Below are 24601 nucleotides of genomic sequence, written 5' to 3' on the forward strand. Positions count from 1 at the left end.
AAATAACGATATTTATTTACTATAATAAAAGCTATGATTACTGCTTATTCCGCTTTTCCTGTGAGTTGGAAGTCGGTTTCTTTTTTGAAACATCCTGCGATTTCTGCGGCTAATGTGTTTATCTTTTACTAATACAGATCTGAATTATGTTATTATAGGGTAGTATAAAATAACAGTTCACTTCATTTAAAAACATTTGAACTTTTTTGAAAAAAGTAATTTAAAAAAAAACTGCAGACAGAGGAAAAACGAAATCTTGTAAAGCTAAAATATAGATTCGGATTCCAAATACTTGAGATTTCTCTCCCCCCCCCCCTTTTTTTTTTTCTGAAGGCAAACAATGAGAAACGAGATAATATACTGCATTGCTAATCAAACAAATCAAAAGGCACTCTCAAAATACAGAAAAAGATTCAAATAAAAAAGTAAAGTTCACAGAAAATAAAGCAAAACAGAAACAATTTGAAGTCGATAAAATTCCTTGTGACTACACCAAATCTGACTTTAAAAAAAAGTGTGTGAGAGAGAATAAACAATGTTAAGATGTAGATTTAAGAAAAAAAAAGAAAGAAAGAAAGAAAGAAAAACAAAAAGAAGAAGAAAGCACATTCGACAGATCTTTTCCTTCAATCATTTGACGGTGAGTACACGGAAGTCTTCTGTCACTTGCATTTCCTGTTACCATCGACGCCGGGTGCGAAAATCACTTGGGTATCGGATAGCAGGCGACATGCCGCTCTACTTGATGATACGGCATCGGCACCATCAGCCCAATCATTATAAAGGCATTATGTGAGCAAAGTGCTTTTTTTCTCTCAACTTGGTAATTTAAGGCAACTACTTATTGTCATGATGACAGATGGAATGAGTAAAAACATGCACACAGATTCTTTTTCAGGTGTTGATGACAGATTAATTTGATCTTTCTGCTGGAGCAATTATACTGGAGGGACGAAAAATTTCTTTTCATTCCAGGGTACAGTACAAAATAACAACCAAAATACTGATAGAAGGTGTTAAGCGGCAATCTCTGTATAAATAAACTATCTAACCTGCCATTACAAGTGAAATAATTATTCTTTTAACTATTTTCATTAGTTATTCATTTTTTCAATTACTTTACTCTTTCATCCGATAAAATTTATTAATGTTATATACCGGAGATACATCAACAGGTTTAACAGAAAATATGAATATTTAAATGAGCTGAGAGATTTTATCCGTAGTTACGAACATCCTCCGAAGAAGATATTATAAACATAATACAGCATAGACAATTAATGAGCATAAAAATTTATTCAAGGATCAAAATATTAAATATGAAAGCAACGCAAACATTAATAAGAAAGTAATTTAAAGCAGCAATGAGGTTGAATTATCTTTATCAGAATAACCATCAAAATCAAAGTGGTAGTTCACTTCCAATAATGCTTTATACTGCAAGGAAAGGAATTAGTGGTTTAGAAAAAATATTTCCCTCTCCATCAAATAAAAAATAATTTATTAAAGCAATTAAACAGTTTATGATTTATAATAACAAAAACATATAAGCATAACTAAAAGAAATATTTCGCATAGAAATTTGAATTAAGAGTTGACGGTTCAGTGTCTAAATCAAGATCTAAGCCTATAATACCTCAAAAAAGGTAAACTATTGGTAATAAATTAGTTTAAATTTAACACCAAATACCAAAACAAGTTGAAGTATACAAGAACATGCTACTTTACAGTTATTCAATATTCACAATAGGTGCCTCTTATCAAAGTAAATCTACACATCTAAGAAATCCTATAGATAAGTTTTTAAATTCCTGTCACAAGAATACTAAATTAAGGTAATTTATTAGCCTGGGTAAGGAGTAACAGACCCGAATATATTTCTCACGGAGTGGAAAAAATATACCAGATTCGAATTAAATGTCCCAGATTGGTGCAGATTTTATTTATAAGCAAATATCTCATATTAAAAAAATATTTACTAAATTTAATTGCAAAAGGATCATTAATAATTTTTTTCAAATAAATAAAAAAAAAGGGGAGGAGGGAGAGCAAAATAGAATTCTTTTTCCCTATATACAAATTATTATTAGCCATATGAAGTTACTATTTTCTTGAAATGATCAGATGTTACTGATAAACAGGGGTAACTTCCATTCTTAATACCAGAATTCAGAAGTGTCGAATTGTAGTGAGTGTCTCAAATTGTACTGAGTGTTTCAGTAAATTTCATAGTAAATAGTTCACATTAAAAAATGATTAACTAGATACATTTAAATGTAAAATTAAATTTATGAAAAATTTGACCTTTTTAGCCAAAAACAAAGATATTTCCCTATTATGACAAATATCGATAAATAATGAAGTAAATATAATAAAATTTAGAGCAAAAAAATTATTCATGCTCCTTTATATTTTCCAATCACCTATAAAAACAAATCAAACTATACAAATAAAAGTAAAACGTTTAAATTTTGAAAAAAATGCTGAAAAGAGTTTCTTCAACTTTCGTTCACAAATACTATAAAATAAAAAAGGATTTCAGTAAAGGTTTCACGACAAATAAATAAATAGTTTTTTTTAATTAATTAAAAGCTGTAATTTAGTTGCGCAAGCAAACATAACATGGTAGCACCTAAGATTTGCTTAATAAATTGAATTTAAAATAATCAAATATTGGAAAAAGATATTTAAAAAAAGATTTCCCTAAAATATGCTCTTCTCTTAATTATAATAAAAAAGAAATGTCCTTTTAAACTTGAATATGTCCTTGAAAATGTTTGGAATCAGATTAGGAAAATTCTCCAAACTTTGCTTTTTTCCTTCAATATTGATGAAGATTTAAATTCACAACTCAAAATATACGTATTCATATTCATTGTCGCAAACACATGTTTAAGTTGTTACTCACGATATTTAACTGAATTTTGTATCATTCTTCAAAATTATAGATAACTGATAAGAAAATTTAGCTATCTGAGGTTTTTAAAAATAATTTGCGACTGTCGGTATTTTTTTTCAAGAAGTTTTAATTCATTCAATGTAAGTCATTTTCCCATTTTAATTAAAAATATGATAGAAAATTTTGATCTATTATAATAATTTATATAGAGGAATCTTACGTTTTTTTACAAATATTTTTTTAACATTATATATACTTAAAATTTTGTTCACTAATGAAGACATAAATATTTTAATGTATTTTTGTGACAATTATTAAATTTTTAATTTTTTAGTAGTAAAATGTGAACACTGAAATCATCATCGACGGTATTGGAAATTGAATAATTTTACAAACCAAGACGCGCTATCCTCTGCGTTAGGCGCACAGTCACTCTCAGTACCTTATTAAGTCTATTTCCTGAAATGTCTAATATTTCGAGGTCATAGCGGTTGATTATAGCTAAGATCAGAAGCGTCCAGTTTATTTCAAAGCTAATTCGAAGCAAAAGCTGGGTGAGGGTGCGTAGTGAGAAATATAATAGTTATTCAAAACGAAATACAATAGCACAAAATGAAAAGCTTTCTTTGCTGTTCAAGAAAAAATTAAGCACTTTTCATGATGTTAGCACCGAGTGGGTATACCACCTCGTCTTTAATAAGGCAAGTTATTTTTCATGACTTTTTATTTTCTTTAACTATTCATTTCAGCTCAATATTCAATTTTCTGAAGAAGGATCTTGAATTAAGCGCCAAAGTTCCAGAATATCCAAAACTAAAATTTAAGAAAAAAAAATCTAGTCATTTTATTCACTTTTAAGCAAGGGATATTTCTATTTCGAGCCAAAATACATAAAATGACAACATTTCAAGCCAAGTGCCAGGTTTTATAAGTTGAGATTAAATCCAAAACTTCAAAAGTGCAGGTCCCTAATATCAACACTTTTTTTTTTTTTAAACATGAACACGGAACAAACGGATGTGATAAAACAGCAAAAATGCCCATAAACAAACGCTGACTTCGAAGAGCAAAAGTTCAAACGGTACGCGAATGAAAAAGCAGGCTGAGGTAAAAAGAAAAAGAAAATCAAAAAACACACACACATGTCTCAAGTTTGATTTTGCTCCACAAGAAGCTCGAACTTGGCACGTAAACAGAATGAGAAAAAAAGTCCGGAGTCACGTTTCGAGGAGTGTTAATTTATGACGCTATTGAAATACGACGGGAAAAGATCAAGGTGATGAAAAAAGGATGGAAAATATCGCAGCTGGTTGCAGCGATTTAACAGCAATAATTAAGATGCAATTGTTTCATCGTCGCGGAAGTTAAGAACTTCTCAAACACTAATAGCATCTTCGCACATGTTGGTCTTCGAGAGGATAGAACAATGGAAATAGTTGATGGGTAATAACGCATTGATTGAACTGAATGAATCACTAGAGCCAAAGGCGGAAATAATAAATCTATTGGTTGGTGAGAGCAATAACAGGAATGGTTCACTTGTAACAGTTACGTCAAATTGAAATGTAAATATATTTTTATGTTTCTAATCTTGTCCGAGTAATAAGAAGAGATATTTCTTCATCCGATTTATTAGCTTTGATATTAAATCCGCGCACTTAAGCTTTTGTTTTAGTGCATTAAATCTGTGATTATATTCACAAAAACATAGGGTTATTCGAAAAGAATCAACATATTTAAAATATTTATTTTTAATGAATGATAACGGATAGAGAACATACGATGTATCGTTGGATAAAAGAAAGTTTTATTTTATGCATTCAACGTTATGCCATTTGTTATCCGACAAATATTGATTTGGAAGTCCATATATTACCATACATGAAGTAACTGATCTCTGGTTATTGAATTCACTGTTATTATAATTCGATCTCACAGATCTTGAAAAATAGCAGGCATATGTAGCAGTATCTTTCATGTATACCCACAGATAGCGGTTCGGAAAGATTTCGACTGTGTTCAACATTTTCATCTGATGTGCGAAGATGACCGTTACTTTTTTTTTTCTTTTAATATGCAAACATCTATGAATTTCTTGCATCTGCTATAAATTTACTTATGATGAGGCGGTTCTTTGATGAATTCAAAATGAAATGTTGAATTATAACATATTTTTAAAAACAAAACTTTTCTTGAAGCTCCCGATTTTAAAGGGACTATCCGCAAACGTAAAATCAAACTTTGAACTTTCCTTAATTCAGTGATGCACACTACGTCTCTATATCTATCGTAGTTCATTAGAAATAAATATTTTAAACATTCAGCTTCTTTTTAAATAATTCTATATTCATATCATGCATTCCGATTTTTATGTTACAGCAATTCCGCAAACAAACAAGTACGGCAAGGATTATGTAATGAAACCTATTTCTCTAAAATAAAGCTCATGAAAAAAAAAAAAAATTATCTTGATCCATTCATGTAGTAACAGCCACGCAGATAAAGAGATGCAATGATACACACATTCAAAATCAAGAGTAATCTTTCCCTTAACAATTTCATTACAGAATGAAAGTTCAATTTCTTGGAACAATGTTTATCAAAAACCATGCAATGTACTTCTAAAAGAAGCTGCGGTTATCACTAAACTAAGATAATTGGTACGCTTAAAAGATAGCTTATCTAGATATTGTTTTTAATTTTAAGAATGGAACTGAAATATTCTTACAAACATGATATGCAGTTTTTAGACCCCCCCCCTCCAAAAAAAATTATTATTAAACATAACGTTACATTCAGAGAGAGAAAATCTCATGCAATCCAATACTTGACAAAAATCTATGAAAAAACAATAAAAATTAAATATTGAACTTCATAACAATTAATATAAAAATATCGATTCATGGACATTGCATGGATTAAATAAAGAGATTGATGCTAGAGACAACATTATGACACTAATTCCCAAATCACAATTCAGATTATACAGCTATATAATTCTTATAAAAATTCGTTCCTTAAAATGTAAAAGAAACATTTCAAAAGCAAAGAAACATATGGCATGGGGTTTTAGAAATGCAAAATAAATGTTAGTGAAAAGAAAAGAAAGAAAAGATAGCATGCGGAAATAAATTAAGGGATGATTTTAATTTTTTTGCGGCACTTACAATGACGTTCGATACTGAAAACGAATTGAGGATAAAACATTTTATAAGCCTTATCACACTTATTTCGTCTTTGAAAAATCAAGAAATATTTGAAAAGCAAAGAAAATTATACAGCATCGGGGGGGGGGGGGGTAAACAGGGAAAGACTTGAAGATACAGGCATGGAAAGCAGGAAATCCAAAAGGAAACATTTTTCTGCTCGCACGTGCCGGTTCCAGACCGTCAATAAAAGGCTGATGACCCACTATCTTACAATCATATCTTTAAATTCCCTTTGCAAAACTCACAAAAATAAAATTAGAAAAATTACAACATATATTTTGGCAAGGCAGATTAAATAAATGATATTTAAATGCTATCCACAACCCCCCCCCTCTAAAAAAATTGTGTTTAGATACAAAAGTTTAACTTTAAAGAACTATGAAGTGCTAGTGGTCCACTCTGATTCGAACTCAGATCCCTAGCATTTGTTTAGATAATATTCAAAAATATTTTTGGCATATTGCGATGCTTCAAAAAAAAAATTACATCATTTTTATAAATCGTATATTTAAACAAGAGCAAAATGAAAAATCAGATGCTGGAATATTTCAGCACCTAAAAATGCATTTTTCATACGTCTTTACGGAAGCAACAACAACTCTCATAGTGCCGTACCTAAAAGAACACAAGGAAGAGACTCACCATATAAAGACGCTCGATAGTATTCCCTCAAAATGACCCAGCTAATCCAAAGACTCAAATGGCGGTTGTCGGAAAAATGGAATGCATCTACAATCACACCTACCACAGTGAACGCAATGGTCGGGCATGCGTGTAAAAAGAGTTCGATGCGTTTCAAAGATAGAGTACGTTAAGGATTCTTCTCTGTATTGATATGATAATTCCAACGAGCGATTTCATCGGTCGTAAAAACTAGCTATCTAGACCGAGAACAGATATAAAATTGGAAGAGAAGATAACCGGATTCATTTATCTGCATTACTTACAACAAGCAGCAATTTAAGTTTAAAAAAGAAAAATCGGCAAATGATACCAGATTTCTTTTTTTAAATATCAAGCATGCACTCGACATGAATTGGAATTTTATTCATATAAAATCTCCTCGATAGTGACAAATGCTTCCATCATATCTGGACCATGGATTCTAATCACAGAACAACGGCCCGTTAATCAAACATAATGTATAACCATAAGTGAAGGGTAAAAATTAATCTTACATTAGGCGCCTTCGGTGACCAAATGTTCAGAAACCCTATTAATAATATTAATTTAATCATGTCAACCAATTTCTATGAATTACATCTTATCGCAAATAAGAAAACACTATTTTAATCTATACTTGCACAATAAATAGAGCATCCCAATTGATTAGCTGTGATTGACAGTGGATAACTAATTGGCAACTAAAGTTGGCAAAATCGGTACAGTTGTTGATGCTATAGGCTCTGTGAAAGTTTCATTTTGAAATATCTCATGGAAACGGTGGTCGGTGGAAAATAGGCAACATATGATAATGCATATAAAAATAACATTTCAAATGAAATAAAAATTCACGAAATAGGTATAAAGACTTATGACTAGAAAACTCAAGGTTTTTTTTTCCTTTTTTTTTTTTTTTTCCCCCTTCCCAGCCACAGAGAATGCATAATGAAATAATGTTTTTGAGTTTTGTCTCGAAAATGGGAGCGAGTGGAGGATAGTTAATCCCTGATAACATATCTAAGGATATGAGGCTTTATTTGAACAAAAATTATTGAAATGATCCTAGTATAGTGGGTCGAGGGATCGGTAATTAAGTTTTCTTTATTATTTTAAATGCATAAATAAATTCAATAATTAAAGTAAGTACGACCCCGGAAGAAACATCATACCAGCAGTAGGGTCTTTGACGTCAGCTTTAGCAGGGCCTAGGTTTGTACAACGAAGGTTTCCAATTTGAAACCTCTGTTCTTGAAGCCGAGGCTACCAAGTACAGCAGTCTTCAAAACAAAATTTAAAGAATTATTAGTTATTTTAAAACTTTGTCTTTTCTTCTTCAAATTTAACTTAGATAGCAACAGTAATAAGTCGGTGTTTTATATTGTCTAATTCAATAATAATATATTAAATCCGAAAATTTGTAACGCATTACAGAAGCGTTTTTAGTTAATTTTAATAGCGTACTATTAAAAAAATTAGTCCGTAAATATATTAACATTAATAACATGAAGACAGAAAACGTTTTGAAAAGAATGCTACGAGACAATATTTTATTGCTTAATGTGAAAATTCGTTTTGCCTAATCATATGCACGATTTCGAGTTTTCTTACTCAAGACTTTTGACTAATTAATAACACATTTTAAAAGTCTACTTTATAACTGTAAGCAATTATTTGCTTTGAGTTGGAAATCTTGGTTAACAAAACTAAGATTAGAATTTTCCATTAAATAAAACAACAAGGTTAAGAAATATCTACATACACCCCAACAGCAGTATATGAAGAAAAGGTTTCAAAATACTTACTTCAAATGAAGTATATTTCTCATTTGATGATAATTATATATTGCAATGTCATTATCAAATTCACGAAATAAAGATGAATAAAGGAAAGAAAAAAATTCATCTCGACAAAATGGAAGGTAAAGGTAGATTCCTTCACATCCGAGTTAATATCAGGTTGATGTTAGAAACTGTCAAAATTAGGGCTTGAAAATCCCGTTTCAGCCCATTACTTCTAAGATATTGCAGTTATCGAAAAACTTTTTAATACAGAAGTCATTCGTCTTAACGAGGCGCTAATTCGGCTAATTGAATTTATTTTTTTATCTTCAATATTAAGAAAGTTATAGCGAAATAAAAAAAAAAATTCTACCCCCCACAATTTCCACCCCCGTTTGAACTAGATGGGCCATTTTCGAACTCGTCTGAGATTTTTACATTTCTAACAACATATTCCAAGCCAGTTAAAATCCAAACAAAATTAATCTAATTATCCTATTTACAAGATTATATATTATATTATATACTTCTGTACGAAGGGTGATTTTGGGTTGTATAGACATGAACGAAGAACTGAAGAAATTTCCCCGAAGTCTTGCCATGAAAACCATTGTAATAGGTAGTCGCCCTTTAGGAATCTAAATAAAAATGTCAGAATGAGCGCTTAAAACGAGAGAGAACATGCTAGTTTCCGAATAAACAACAAAACCATAACATTAAAAAGGATAAATCCGCTAATTTGATTTGATAAAAAAAACACGAATCTATAATTCCTTATCATTCCTGCAATTTAAATATCTAAATAGATCTAAAAGTGAAAAATCATTTACTTTTTTTCCAAAGATACCTATTATATAACCAGAAGGATATAATTTTCATAACTTCGTTACAATGCATTTCTAGAACAAATGCATTCATAGAGACTGATATATGTAGAAGATATCTTTAAGACCATTTAAGGCTTCGCTGCTTCAAAGTTGATGGGTAAGCGTCGAAGCGTAACGTAAAGGTGACGATCCAAAATAATGCACGAAAGTAAACACGGAAACACAGCTTATTATTCAAAAGTCTTAAAAAAAAAAAAAAAAAAAAAAAAAAAAGCCAAGACATTAGACAAAGAAAAGGGCGATTCGATTGACGAGAAGATTTTCTCACGCCGTCAGAGGAACTACATCCCATCTTTTCCTTCTTTAATTTGTGCTACCGTCCGAACATGATTGGGAAGGGGTTGAGGGAGGAGAGTTGAGAAAATCCAGTTCTGCTCCACGTGCTCCAATAATTCGCTAATAATCTCCACAACATTACTCGCTGTTTCCTGGGGGCAAATGTATACTATGCTTAGTTCCGCAAAAACAAAGAAATAAGATAAGGAAGAGTAGAAATATAAAAAATATATATATAAAGAAAGGAGAAACAAAATAAATGAATGAAAAAAAAAATGATGTAAAAGTGAAGAGCTTGAATGATGATTGAAGATTTTTGAAATGTTAAGAAGTAATTGCTTCAAGTCAAAGTCATTTGAAACTATGTAGCGATGCATATTTACGTAATGCATGCTTCCATATTTTTGAAAAATTGAAGTGTCAAAAGAAATTATCGCTTTTAAAAATCTTCCCTTTGGCTAGAATTTAAACTTTGGCGGCAAATGCCACATAATTTAAATTTAAACTTTTTGGAATGATTAGTATAATTTGCATAATTTTTGGTACTGGTAAAAGATTTGATCAAATTACCCTACTGATATTATCTCTCAAACGAACCACCATGCTTTCATATTTTTGAAAAATTGAAGTGTCAAAAGAAATGATCATTTTTAAAAATCTTCCCTTTGGCTAGAATTTAATCTTTGGCGGCAAATGCTATATAATTTTAATTTAAACTTTTTGGAATGATTGTTAGAATTTGTATAATTTTTGGTACCGGTAAAAGATCAGATCAAATTACTATACTGATATTATCTCCAAAACGAATACCATTTTCTAAGTACTAAGTACGATATAAGTAAATTTTTACTATCGATAGGAAATGTGCGATAGGAATAATTCAGAATAAAATTAAAGGCATGCAAGGAAAACATGTATCTTGTATGTCCAGTTTTTAAAACGAGATAAAGTATGTTAAATGCATAGTTTTTCGAAAGAAGGAGGCAAACACTATATTTACTTCGAGTTCTTTTCAATTTTTATTCGCTCCCGGAATTTTAGAGAAAAGAAGATACTGTCTTTTGGTCAATACTAATATGGACCGCTAAACCATACAAACTATTAATTGCGCCAAGCCAAGTAGATGTTCTAAAAATTTATTATATATTAGCTTAGAAAATATATCACATTTGTATCAAACAAACAGCATTGTGCTAAAAGTGCTTTAGGAGATTTAAAAATAATGATTTGAATACGCATGACAATGAGTATAGTAAAAGATTTAAGAATCGGAAATTTTAAGAAGATATGTTCAAAATATGGCGAAATATATGATAAATTGTTTTTTAATACGACAAAGATTTTCTAAATGCTGCCAGGCTAGTGAAAGAAATTTTTGATACACTTCACAGGCGTGTGTTGCCTCACCTGACGTATTCACCAGATGTTATACAAGACTTATTTGTTTCGCTCCATGTTGAAAGCCCTTTTTGAAGATAGATTCAATTCCCAAGCAGATATCAAAAGCTTGATAACTGGTATTCTTGTAAACAAATAGGAAGTTTTAGTCCGTGGAATTCGTTTATTACTTAGAACATGGACAAATGTTGTTCCTAAAAGGAAGTACCTTGAATAAGTCAATCTTCAATTTAATCGATTATACAATTTTTATAAGGCGATCTTTAATTTTATTATTTTTAACATGCGTTTTTTAACTTAAAAATTAAGAATCATATTTATATACCCAAAATTATTTTTTTATTTAGCCTTCTTGCACTTACTGGCATAAGAACAGTTCTGTATATTTCACGTCAGTGATAGTCCCAATTAAACTAGAACAGAAATATTACTCGGCCCATTATTCAAAACGAATAATATGATGCGAAGGACACTGCATAAAGGAACATTTACATAGATAATATATACAAAGTTAAGGTCTAATTGTGAGAGCTTTATTTATCTGTTATTCCTTGAGACGAAATTGACTTCAAGGTGAGACAGAAAAAGCCAAATACATTATGATTCTTAGCTCTGGCCTGTTGGAAAGATAGTCGGCTGATACTGATAACTGAAAATACTGTTATCGACACAAAGCAATTTTTCAATTCATCGACATTCTATTTACCTGTGAGTATAGAAAACAGATTCAACTAAAACAAGACATGAATAATTTGATAAGAGAAATTTAAGTTTACATTTCGGCCTTTCCTCTTTTTAGCCTGGGAGTCAACACCATCCAATTAGCAATAAAAACACTAATAAATGAAAAAAATTGTTAATTTGCAATAATTTTATAACATTTTAATCACAAAGCTACAGCGCAATTGAGTCGATACGCGGACCATGCTATGATTGGAAAATTGGAAATTTAAGTTCATCCACCAAATGCAGAGAAGGTTTTTATTTATTTACAGATTTACTACAGGATGGAAATTTGTAAAACTTTTGCAAGAACTGATTCTATGTTTTGGAAAGGTATAAAAAAAAATAAGCATACATAAACTTCAAAGAGTAGTTTTTCTTCCCCCAAAATAAAAATGAAAAAAACATACAAATCCGAGAAATAAGATTAAAAAAAATATTCATTAAAATATTGGACATTTAAAAACTGTATGGGAGTTTATTTTCCTTATTCCCATATTAAGGGTGATAAGGTTTTCGTATAAAGTATAATTTTTGAAACTTGAAAACATAACCATTTCAAACATTTTATTGATCTTTTGGCTAACTTTAAATACAATGTATGCTTGGAATACGGAATAATTTCTCTAGTTTGAAAATCCGAGAAGTCACTCCATCGAAAAATCTATAAATGCTGGGAGAAAAGAGAATTCGCAACACATTCTTTTATAAGTTAATAAATTAAGTCATCATTTTAACCTTTTCAAAGAAAATTAGATGAACTGAAACAGATAATGAACGGTAATTTAAAGAAAAAGTTACGTTGTGTATGCAAAAGATTAGGAAAAGGAAGTAAATAGCAACAAACACTCGAGTCAAACAAGTTCGGACTCCTTAACACTTGATCGAGAGAACCGGAACCAAACCAAAACACAATCGTACAACCACACATTATGCAATTACCTGAGCAACTCGTCATTGACAATTACGTAAGGAAAAACAGTGCTCACGTCAATAATAACAATATAAAGAAAGAACCACGTAAATGTTTGTTAAAGGGCGGGAAAAACGACAGCCTAGAACTGTGACATCAGGAGCCTAGGGTGATGAGAAAAAGGTCAGGTCAGGGCAGAATGACTTGAAAGGCCCGAGTCTCGCCAATCCGTTCCCTGAGTCATCGGGAGTTTTTGAAGAAGAATAACTTTCACATCCACACCCGTGTTTGCAGAAGGAAAAACTCAAGAAAGTTATTGTTTTGAGAATAAACCGAGACGGTGACACCTTGTGGTACGAGGTCAACAATGCGAGTTCAATGACTAAGCAAGCAAATTATGCATCGCTCTTTTATTATTTCACAAATGGTAATAGATAAATCGCAAGCAGATAATCTTTTTAAAAGAATCATTGAAAAGTAGAATAAGATAAACAGACCCTACGAGTGGAAAGATTAAATATTATCATTTCATCGAACTGAATATGCATAAATAAAAAAAAGTGTTTTTAAGTATTGCTACAAGAACGTTGTAGATCGCGAATCATGCTTATATCACATTCTTCATTGTTTTCATATAAGGTGAATGAGGAAGCGTTCGGAAGCATTAGAATTCTTTTCAAAATATTGATATTTACAAAGCACATTCAATAGAATTTAATCGATTTAAATTGTAAATAAGTTATGTGTACACATAGAGCTCGTGATATTACTGTAGTTATTCATTTGGTTTGAATGGAACACATATATGATGCCTTTTAATTTAATAAAATGAGATGTAATATCCAGAGAAAATATTTTATCGAATATGTGGTAAGCATAGTTTAACTTAGTTATATTTAAATATCAATTTGAAACGCACTCGAGTTACTTTGGAAGAAAAAATTCTGAACCATGATCAAATGATGAGGACGACATCTGAGCCAACCTTGGAATGTTACTTTCCATGGTGCAAGCACCTGTATTTTAAAAAAAATTATTAAAAATTTCAATAAATTATTCATTTCAAATTAATACATGATTTAGGGACATTAAATTTATTTACATCTTTTGAAAATAAGGAAACATTATCGTAAAAGAAACAAAGCTAAGAAATTTACGAAAGATAATTTTGCCATCTCTATGAGAGAAATGGAAAATTATTATGAAAAATGTTTCTTCAAATAGTATGCAAGACTATGCTTGGTCCAAATGAAAGACTGCTCTTGGTTCAATGGAATAATTTCTAATAACGAAATAAAAATAATAATTTACAAATACTGATGTGAAATCAAAATTATTTTAGTATTAACTTTACAAAGAAAACTATTTACATTTCATTATTTCTACTCAGAGATTTCTAAATTCAATTATAGAATGATAGTTACAAACCATGAATTTTGTTTACTTGTTAAATGTTTTAAATATTTAGTTAGCAGAATGACTATTTTTTAATAAAAGAATATTTCATTAAAGAAATAAACATCAGATTAAATTAGTATTTAGTAATAGTGCGACAATTATTTGCTATCCATCATGATAGGGAGGGGGAAAAATAAAAAGAATTATTAATGACTTTCGGATTTTTAAGGATCTTGGAAGGTAACATTAAAGATCATCCGACTTCTTCAATAATAAAGTAATACTATATTTTAAAAGCTGATCAAAGACTCATTAATAACTCTTTTAAAATGTGTTCATTCAACGTCTTTCCTCTTTGTAAATTTCTAATTTAGAAATCGAATTTTCATTCAGCTTTTTTCATACTTCAGTTTTAATATTTTGCACACTGTGCATTTTGATGAAAATACAATGCTTTAATATTTTTTCGAATTTAAATAACAATTAATTAATTAATTCTGATAAAATGCCGACTCCATGAAAAGAATCATCTGGCATTTAATTTCAAGAAAAAAAAAATCCTTAGGAGATTTTATAATTACAATATTGATCTACAAAATATATTAAGGACTAAAAAGAAAATAAAAAAAAAATTTAAAATTTTTTAGGCACTTAATTAGTGCACTAAAAAGTAAAATTTTTAATAAACTATTAGAGATCAAAATAAATCGCAAGAACATGTTAAATTGAAATTCATATTAAAAGCAAACTAACCCACGAGAAATGTCTGAGAAATTATCTAAACATTCATTAAAAATGAAATATATGCTATAAAAATAATTTAAATTTTAAATTATTAAGTAGATTTTTACTAGCAATTCAAATTCTCATAATTTTGTTTTAATCTCCAAATTGTCGGTAAATTATTTTTAACTTATTAGTATACTAATGTTTTTTGAAACTTCCCATTTATTTTCATATTACAGAGATCATTCTTTTAAAAAGACGAGATGTAAAAAAGAATTGGAGATCAGATGTGTTCCCGAGTCTAATACAAATAAATACGAGGACTCAAACTAAAATTTTGCTTGACAATTATATTTAAAACGTACAAGTGACAACGAATATAAAAATATGATGTAATGGGTAAAATATATAAAGATGATGTTAATTTTTATAAATAGCTATAAATGTGGATTAGAGTGCCAAAATCAATCAAACGTCATAATTTTCACGCACAAGAACACAAGCACCAGAAAACCAATTGTGTATTTTGCGATGGCTTTTTTTTTTTTTTTTGACCAAACGAAACCAAAATTTATAGGCAAGATACAGAACAACAATCTTAGTCATAAAATTACTTATTATATTTCATATTTAAATCATTGCATTTCTGAGCTATCGGGTTTGTATGTTTGAAAAAGTACAGATCACAAGGGATCAACCCCGTTCGGATCTGGTTCCATATATATATCTACACTTAAGATGATAATTATGTGCGCCAATTTTTATTCATCTAGCTCTCTTCGTTTGCCGTATTAATGACATCCAGGCAGATGGACTTCCTCATATAGATTTCGTTCAAAATTCAATAGAAAGTCAGAAATTTGATTTAAAGACTATTACCAAATTTCAACCGCCTCGTTCAAAGTGTTTTTATGTTATCCAGTTCACAGGCAGATAGACGGACAGACACATATATTCCAAAAATTCATTTTGCTGACTCGGGGAGATCCGAAATGTAGAAATTCGTGCGATACTGGAGTTCAAATTTTTTTTAACAATTATAATACTCTCGCTCTTCGTATTCGAGACAGTAAAAATATACTAAGAGAAAAGCATTTATTAAACAATTCACACCTTTACAGAGTGAGCTGTACTAAATTTATATTATCCTTTATAAGTAAATATGACAGTTATTTTTATGTAAGGATACAAATCGTTACAATTTATTTTTTAAAAAATGGGAAATAATGCACATTTTCTACAGTATTCCGAATGACAGCAACATCTTTACTACCAATAAAATTACTTTGCAGATAAAACTGGAGGCCTCCACAATATTGAAAAGAATTACCTGGAACATATGCAAGAAAAGAGTAGGCTGAGATCTATTCGAGCAGTCGGTGTCTGGTAGAATCTGCTTTCCGCGCAATAAAAAACGAAGGGTCATACGCCCACGAAGAGCAGGTGTTTGAATTAAGGTAACGGGTTTTAAATTCGTTCCGAAAGCTACCAATATAACATCGATGTGTCACCCCGAAGAGAAAAGAAACATATTAAAATTCATTACTTCGATTTTTTTTTAAATTATAAGATTCGGATTTTTTAGAAATTAAAAGTTGGAACTAAATTTTGACTTTAGAATATTTTGAATGTTTCATTCTGAATTTCAAAAAATTCTATTAGGGAAGAAGACGGCAGGGGAAGGGGAGGGGGAATCATTATTAGAAAGAGAATATTTGATTTTATAATAGTTCAGATTTATTTATATGAAACGAAACAATATAAGCAGAATTTAATACAAGAATTTAAAGAAAAACGAATTTTAAAAGAATTTCAAGCAACCTTTGTAATCATGCAAGAGAAAAAAAAGCTGTTCGATGTTATCCGTTAATGGTTATTGATAAGTAATTTTTAAAGGTCCATTTAATTATATCAATGACTTACTTTTAAGCAAAATGAGCGCTATTTGGAGAGCGAAATTCTTAATGCATATGATCAGAGATTGAGGACGATGCAACGACATTTCTTCATCACATCCTTGGGAGGATATTTGATTTTCGATGTTAGATTTATCGTGTACAAGGTCCGCATATAAGTCGGATCTTTGTTGGAACCGAACCTGGACGTTCCAATCAAAATTTTACCATCAAACCATCGCGACCCATTTAAAGGGACGCGAAGCCTAATAATGAGTTATTAAAATAATCATAACAATGTTCTATTCTCAGATAAAGTTAGACAAGTTGGCCTTTTCTCAAATTATCAGATTACCATTACCTCAAAGTGGGGACATTTATACACAAAAACTGATTAAGGACCCATGTCCGATTTGTGTTGGACATTTCATTAGAGGTAAAATGTGGAAGAAGCGATTAGTGATGTCAAGTGCATAGATAACAATTGAGTAGCTTATAAACACTTCGCGCGGAGCTGACGAGACGAACATTTAATTAGTGACATTTCTGTGCAGTATTTTCCACAGACATAAGGAAGAAATCGAGATTTACGCCGCTAGTCCAACATTTTGTCACTCATGATTGGCCCAATGTACAAGAGTGATTTGTACAGGAGAAGTGTTTGGAGGCTAATTTACATCGACAGCAGCTAAATATTCCATATATACTTCCAGTTCTGCTCCGACTTTCCTCCGATTTCAAAGAAAATTGCTAGTAAAAGTATCGCTAATAACTTTTCCGGTAATTCTGCAACATGGGAAGCATGTAAGCAGCTACTAACTACTACCAATGACATTTGCAATGATCCAGATAATCACAATGATAACATTCTTAGATGTTAACATGATTCAGTTAAATACTGCACATACACCTCCGGTTCAGATCGGATTTTTATCGATCTCAGAGGAAACAGCTATCAAAAGTATCGCTAATAACTTTTCCGATAATTTTGCAACGCGGGAGGCAGGCATACTGTTCCTAACTGCAACCAATGACATTTGCAATGATCCAGAAAAGCACAATGATAAATAACATTCTTAGATTTTAACCTGATTTTTAAGTTGATAAGTGCGTTCGATATATACACAAGTCAATTCAAATCTTCATTTTGGCGCCATCTTCGTACAGTTTTTTATCAAATAAAAATGAAATCTTATTCTTTATTATAATTTTTTTTTGCATAATTTTCTATGCTACCTTTTGTATTGCATTCGACATGCAATACACTTGACTTTAAAAAGGGGACATGAGGAACTTTAAAAATAAATTCCGCAATTAAATGATTAAATCAGACGATTCTAAAATAAACGATGCTTTGATGCTGATCACTTTTTTTATCTGTCGTCGTCATCCATCTTCAATGCAACCCAAACAATTATTAATTGTAAATTGCAAGACGCATCTAGATTAAAACCTAAAGGAATGTAGGAAGTTTATACGAATTTCAAAGCATAAGTGCTATTTTCATTTAAAATTGATTAAGAAAAAAATATATAGAGACGAGTTAAGTATAAGAGTTAGATTAAACCTAAGTAATTCTTGTTATATGCTTTTCAAAGCTATCCAAACCCGGAAGCACACATAAAACGAAATTCTTATCAATAACAGAAGATTTAAAACAACGATCAAAAAGTTTTAAAATTAAATTTGGCTCATTTAAATAACACTTGTTCGAACTACTAAAATACAAGACATCGAAAAAAATAATGTGCTGCTTTTTAAGTGTACCTTGTGTTTATTTTTTCGAATTCAATCTGAATAGTTTAATGAAAACCACATAGAATGATAATAAAGCAAAATTGAAAAAAAAAAAAAAAACTGTTTTAAATTCCTTTTTGTAATTATCGATGGTGCGTGATATAAGATTATCAAGTTCATCAGCCAAAACTTTATCCTCTATTGTATTGCAAAATTATATATATGCATCCCTATTATTGGGTCAAACTAATCCAGTGTTCCTTTAAAATTGCATTTTTTAAAATGATTTCAATAAAAACTAATAACCAAATAAACAATAATACATAGTAAATAAAACGTCCGATAAACATAATGATAGATTTATATTTGTAGAAGAATTTGCTACAAATTTACAAGCATGTCGGAAACTGGAAAAAAAGAAATATTTCACTGTTTCTTTAGAAATTATATTTTGCACAAATATTATTCTAATTTGTGAAAAGATAATTAGATTTTGTTAACAACAAAATGATAGTACGTTTTTGAAAGATTTATAATTTCTACTTAACATAAAAGATCTAAACACGAAGAGATTTTTTTAAAAAAATGTTAACTCATTAAATTATTTCTTGATTAATGGATGCAACTACTCCAAAAATTAATAAAAGCATTCAATAATTTTTAGATTCTTATTTTTATAAAAGAGAATTAAAAGAGTTATTACTAATTTATTAGCAAATTTTATAAGTTAAAATGTATAAAAATCTTTAGTTTTCAGAAGACAATACAGTGACAATGAAATCAGTATAATCCTGTTAGCTTAGTTTGGTTAGCTTAGCGTCACAATTCAAAGCTAAACAAAGGCTTTTTTACTTTCTCATATACAAAGTATTAAAAGAAAAGTTCATCTAAAGATTCGGCATCGAAATTTTGAAGAATCTGCACACTTTCAGCCCTTTCCAAATCCGAAAAACAGCTTTCTATCTCAGTAAACACAACAATTCACGGTTTGGGCTAGAAAGATGAAATTTGATACATGATCTTCACATCACATTTGTAGATTTTTTAAAATCATATTTGGAACGAAATTCATTCATAGGAATATTTCTCATCTGTCTATCTAAGTATAAGAAAACACGATATCTACAAAGAATAAGGAGCTAAAGGGATAAGATTCAGTATACAACTTTAGTATCAAAAATATAGATTAGTAACAATCAATCAGTTTAAAAAGGATGTCAAAAATAAATATTCAATCTTCTCTATATTACAAAACTCTCATGTATGGACTCTGAAAATAAAATTCTGAGCAATAGCGTTCAAGGCTTTGCCCAAAGCTCAAGCTTTTTATGATTGATAGGGTCGCGGGGAAGGGATTACACTTTTATTAAGAAGTATGCGTGCTTTTGGTTTGGTTTGGTTTGATTATATTAGCGTCCCGTTTGAAGCAACACTAGGGCTATTTTGGGACGGACCTCGTAATTTTGAACCGCGGTCAGATGACGAGGACGACACCTGAGCTGGCACCCCCCTCTCCACACCACACCACACCAGCGGGAGGACGTTTGGTCATGACGGATTTAACGTGCAACAGACCCCCTTACACGACGGTTCTTCGGTGGAATCGGGTCACGAACCTGAAACCCTCCGGTTCCGAAGCCGAGACCTTACCACCAGGCCACCGCGGCCCCAGAAGTATGCGTGCATGGTTTCACTAGACTATGACTGATATTGAGATGAACCTCGTAATTTAATATCTATGTCTAATGACAACACCCGAGCTCTTCTATCCAAACTTGTGCGCCACACTAGCGGGAAGATATGCGATTCTCAACGGATTTACAATAAAACTGGATACCGAATCTATAAATTTCCGGTCCCGAACGCAAGACTGCTATGAGCTTGGACAGGCCATAATATCCTTTATCCAATAAAGGGGTGTTTATCCCCCTCTCTCAGGAATCATACATTAAAATAATTTGAGAGTGACTTAAGAAAAATTGAATACTTATTATATTGAACGAAATTAATTTGATTTTAAACACATTATTTTAGTAAGGCGATATTCTTGCTTAGTAACAATTTGTTTGTTTTTATAAAGAAAGGTTTTTAATAAAATGACAGTATATTTCGTTTGTTATACACATTTCTTGCATTTTCATGCATTGCATTTGCAAAAAATCACAAATTTTCCATCCAAATTTATGTTTTCAATCTAGTCGGATACTTTAAAATTTTTATATCATTCAGAGACGAAAATTCCTGAAGAACAAACAATTCCTATATATAAGATGCGCTTTCCCATCTTAAATTTTATCAGCACACATAAAACATTGATTATGAGCCTTACATCATTTTGTAATGCTCATAACCAAAAATATAACCTACTTCAATGAAACAGACAAAAAGAACGTGATAATCAAAAATAAATGTACTTTTGAATTTAAAAAAAAATGAATGCAATGTTTCAACTTTTAATCATTGTCAACACACTTTTCCAGATGAATAAAAGATACGAAATCAAATGATAAATTGTTTCTTTAGGAAAGGCGAAATGATAGAGCAGATTGCAACAGCTTCAAGGTGTTTACCAGACAACAGACTTGTCTCATGAACGCAAATAAATGTAATGGGATTGGTGGATACATCCTAATAACTAAATCGTGACGCTCAAATAGTATAAAACCGTATGTATTACAATAAAGTTACATATTTTTCAATAAAATAAATGCCCTGTTGCAGGCAATCCGCTGAGTTCATCAATCAAAAGAAAGAAACACCAAGAAAGATAATTTCCATTCCAAGGGTTACCTTTCAATAAATCCCTTTACAACCACTGCATAATAATAATCTATCGTCTTCGGCTGCGAGGCGGTTAGCCACAAAAACTAAAGTGGCCTTCACAAAAACAATTCAAAAAAAGGTTTCTCTTATAATTACAGTCAACAAATAAACGATGGTAGAATTCCACAAATAAGATCTTCAACGTCATTTTTATATACAAACTTCCACAGCAGTGATAAACACGTAGAGCCGGGCAACCACACCCTAAAAGAAAGATCTCGCATAATAATATCCGAGAGATGGGAGGGAAAAAAAAAGTTCGTGTTGAACCCATGTGGAGTTGTGAGTGAACACACAAATGAGTTGCTGAATGGAATCCAGTCAACGACCTCGCCTAGAAAGGGTTAACGGGGGAATCCTTCCTTGCATCTTTATCTCGGGGGCAAGTGAAAAAACAATAACAATTATCGAAATGCGTGCATTTTCTCGCAAGAGCGCTCACACGGATCTCCCTATACAGAGGAGGGGGAGTCTTAACCACAAAGACGGCGGGATATCCATTTGCAAAGCGCGCATTTATTTAAGAATCGCTAACAAAGCCGGTGAATTTGCTTCAAAAATAATATGACAATAAACCTCATTACCTTCGCAAAAAGACTGATGGAATTATACAATTTCCCGGAAACATATTTGAATTTATTGTAAAGTTTAATGTTCAGCTCAAATAAAGGATATAAACTCGAAATTCAAATTAGTCTCGGGCTTTTCTAAGATGACGAACCACTGGCGCGGATACTTCAAATAAAGGAGAGGGTTCTATCTCTAATAAGGTTCCGGAAAAATCAAATAGCATTCAAAGTAAAAATCTGAATAGGCGGCACCTACTCTTTAGTTCTGTTTTAGTTTCATAAAGCAAAACTGAATTTCAATTTTTATAAAATTATATTAGATGTGCAACTTTACTTCTGCCGCTTTTCGATAGATGGCTGCTGCGTTAAGTCTTGGTCGATATAGATAGATAAAAAATGTCACACAGTATTGGACATAAGTAGTAAGCTAAGTCAAAATAATGACAGCCACATTAGTGAATTTATGTTTGCATTATAAATTTATTCGCAATCGAAGATATCAGTTTTCGATCCAAATTCTCTTCATTTATGGGAAGTTTAGATTTTCTGCTTCCACTTGAAGAAAACTGCAGCCGGGGCGTAGCAAATGCTCTAAATACTCAATTGTGAGTTTGCTCTTAGTCAAAGAACATGACGTGAGTGTTTTCAAAGCTTCAGATCGAATGTTCACGATGCTAAGATTATGCTATACATTTGGTGGGACCAGTTCGATATGATATATTATGAGCTGTTGAAACTGAGTGAAACCATCTCAGGTTATCAGTATCGAACGCAACTTAAGCGTTTGTACCGAGAATTCTAGGAAATGGCAACAATACCAAGAGCGTCACAATAACGTTATCCTCCAACAAGATAATGTTGGGGCAACATGTCATAAGACAAGTCAAGACATACTTGGGGACGCTAAAAAGGGAAGTCTACCCCACCCGCCGTACTCCCCAGACTTTGCTCCTTCTGACTCGATTTACTTCGATCGATGATCCACGGCCAGGCAGCATTTTCGTTCTTATGAAGATGAAAAATGGATCATTTCGTTGATCGGAACTCGAAAGACTCTTCGTTTTTTGTTTTTGTTTTCCCTTCCAAGATAGTATGTGATAATTGTAGAAAAAAAAAAAAAAAAAAAAAAAAAAAGAGGGGAGTAGTAGTTAGCGAGGGATATTACTTTCAATTATGAATAAGCAATTCTTTTTTTAAAATAAAACCTGATTTTTTTTGGGGGGGGATGACGGAAGCAAAGTTGTACACCTAACATTTATATTAATGTTCCTAATTCAAAATCTAATTTTAAAACAGATAAATTTGAATTAAATTTATGTATTGAATGTTTCGAATTTACAGGGTTCAGGATGAGTATATAAGTTCAAATGAATAAGCTTAATAGAACCATTCCGGCATAAGACTTACAACTGGGAATCTTAAATTCATTGTTACATTTTTTTTTTTTTTTTTTACACTTTCTTTTCAAATAAAACAATTGAATAAAATAGATGGCTTAAGCATTATATATTTAAAGGTAGCAAACATTCGCGTATTTCTTTCAGTAATCAGAAAAAAGTCTCCATTTTCCTGGAGACATTTCTTTTAGAAGTAAAATACAGTTGATGCAAATCAAGCAACAATTTCATGAACTTAATGAAAAAAAAGTCTGATTTTTAGTTTTATTCAATAAAATTATTTCGATAACAAATATAATCAACCCTTTAAAGCAATGTTGGGTTTTTAACAAATCTGTATTCTAAGAAGATAATGTTAAAAATAAAATTTAAAAACAGAGTTTACCATAAGGTAAAAAAAAGGTACCGCATTAGATAATCATAATAGAAAGGGGGCGGGGGATTTATTGAAGCAATGTGCACCAATAGTGTGTATGTGGGCACGCTCGCTCTTTTTTCGTCATAGTTATTAAATATTCTAAATACTCTTTATTCGTATTTGAAAAAATATTGCTCATTGATTACGAACAATTCCGTTTTCTTTTACTTCCTTCTAAAACTTGGAAAACTGAGATAGAAGATGTTACTTACGATTTAACTATCAAAAAAGGCAAGAAAATCAAAAAAAGTATACATATTATATATATATATATATATATATATATACAATTCGAAACAATTTTCAAAAAAAAAAAAAAAAAAAAAAACAGATACAAAGAAAGGGATTATTTTACAAGGAAATTGCACAAATTAAACTTCAAACCTAAATAAGAGAAAAATAATTTATAAAAGATTTCAAAATAGCATTAGATCTGCTTAGATAGCTTTAGATAGCATTAGATAGCTTTAAATCTGAAGTATAATACCAATGCGCTTTTTTTTTTTAATGCATCAATATTTTCGGAGTTAAAACTGATTAGTTGATAAAATGAGATAGGTTAAATTTGTATAATCTAACAAAAAAAAAAGCGAGGGAATATCACATATACATATTATATAATACACTCTATTCATAGAAAAAAAATCAGAAGCGAGTCCATGGATTTCAAAAAAGTACAATTAAAAGTTCCTTAATTATTTCCAATTTTATTCATATTATTTCTTTATTTTGTCTGAAAAAAACTTGTCAAGATTTCTAAATAACATCCTGCTTTCTTTCATGCTAAAGACGCATTTTTATGCAAAGACAGGTCCAGGTAACAAACAGACAAGGTTTGGGAGAACGTCCTTGTCAAAGGAATTTACCGTCTGATGTCTTTCCGGGAACTTTC

At 30.9% G+C, this 24601-nt stretch overlaps 1 protein-coding gene across 3 annotated transcripts in view; it reads right to left on the reverse strand.

Moving 5' to 3' along the window:
• LOC129983642 (protein outspread-like) overlaps nucleotides 1-24601 on the reverse strand; it is a 178423-nt gene that overhangs the window by 56976 nt on the left and 96846 nt on the right. The window contains exon 1 of one of the 3 annotated variants that reach the window (XM_056093190.1): nucleotides 6751-6858. The exons of the other annotated variants lie outside the window; for them this stretch is intronic. Within the exon in view, the coding sequence (XP_055949165.1) occupies nucleotides 6751-6753 (3 nt within the window). The 5' untranslated portion in view covers nucleotides 6754-6858. Of the gene's footprint in view, nucleotides 1-6750; nucleotides 6859-24601 lie in introns of those variants that run through there. 3 annotated transcript variants of the gene reach the window in all.

This window comes from Argiope bruennichi, chromosome 9 (genome assembly GCF_947563725.1).
Source record: "Argiope bruennichi chromosome 9, qqArgBrue1.1, whole genome shotgun sequence".
Taxonomy (NCBI): Eukaryota; Metazoa; Arthropoda; class Arachnida; order Araneae; family Araneidae; genus Argiope; species Argiope bruennichi.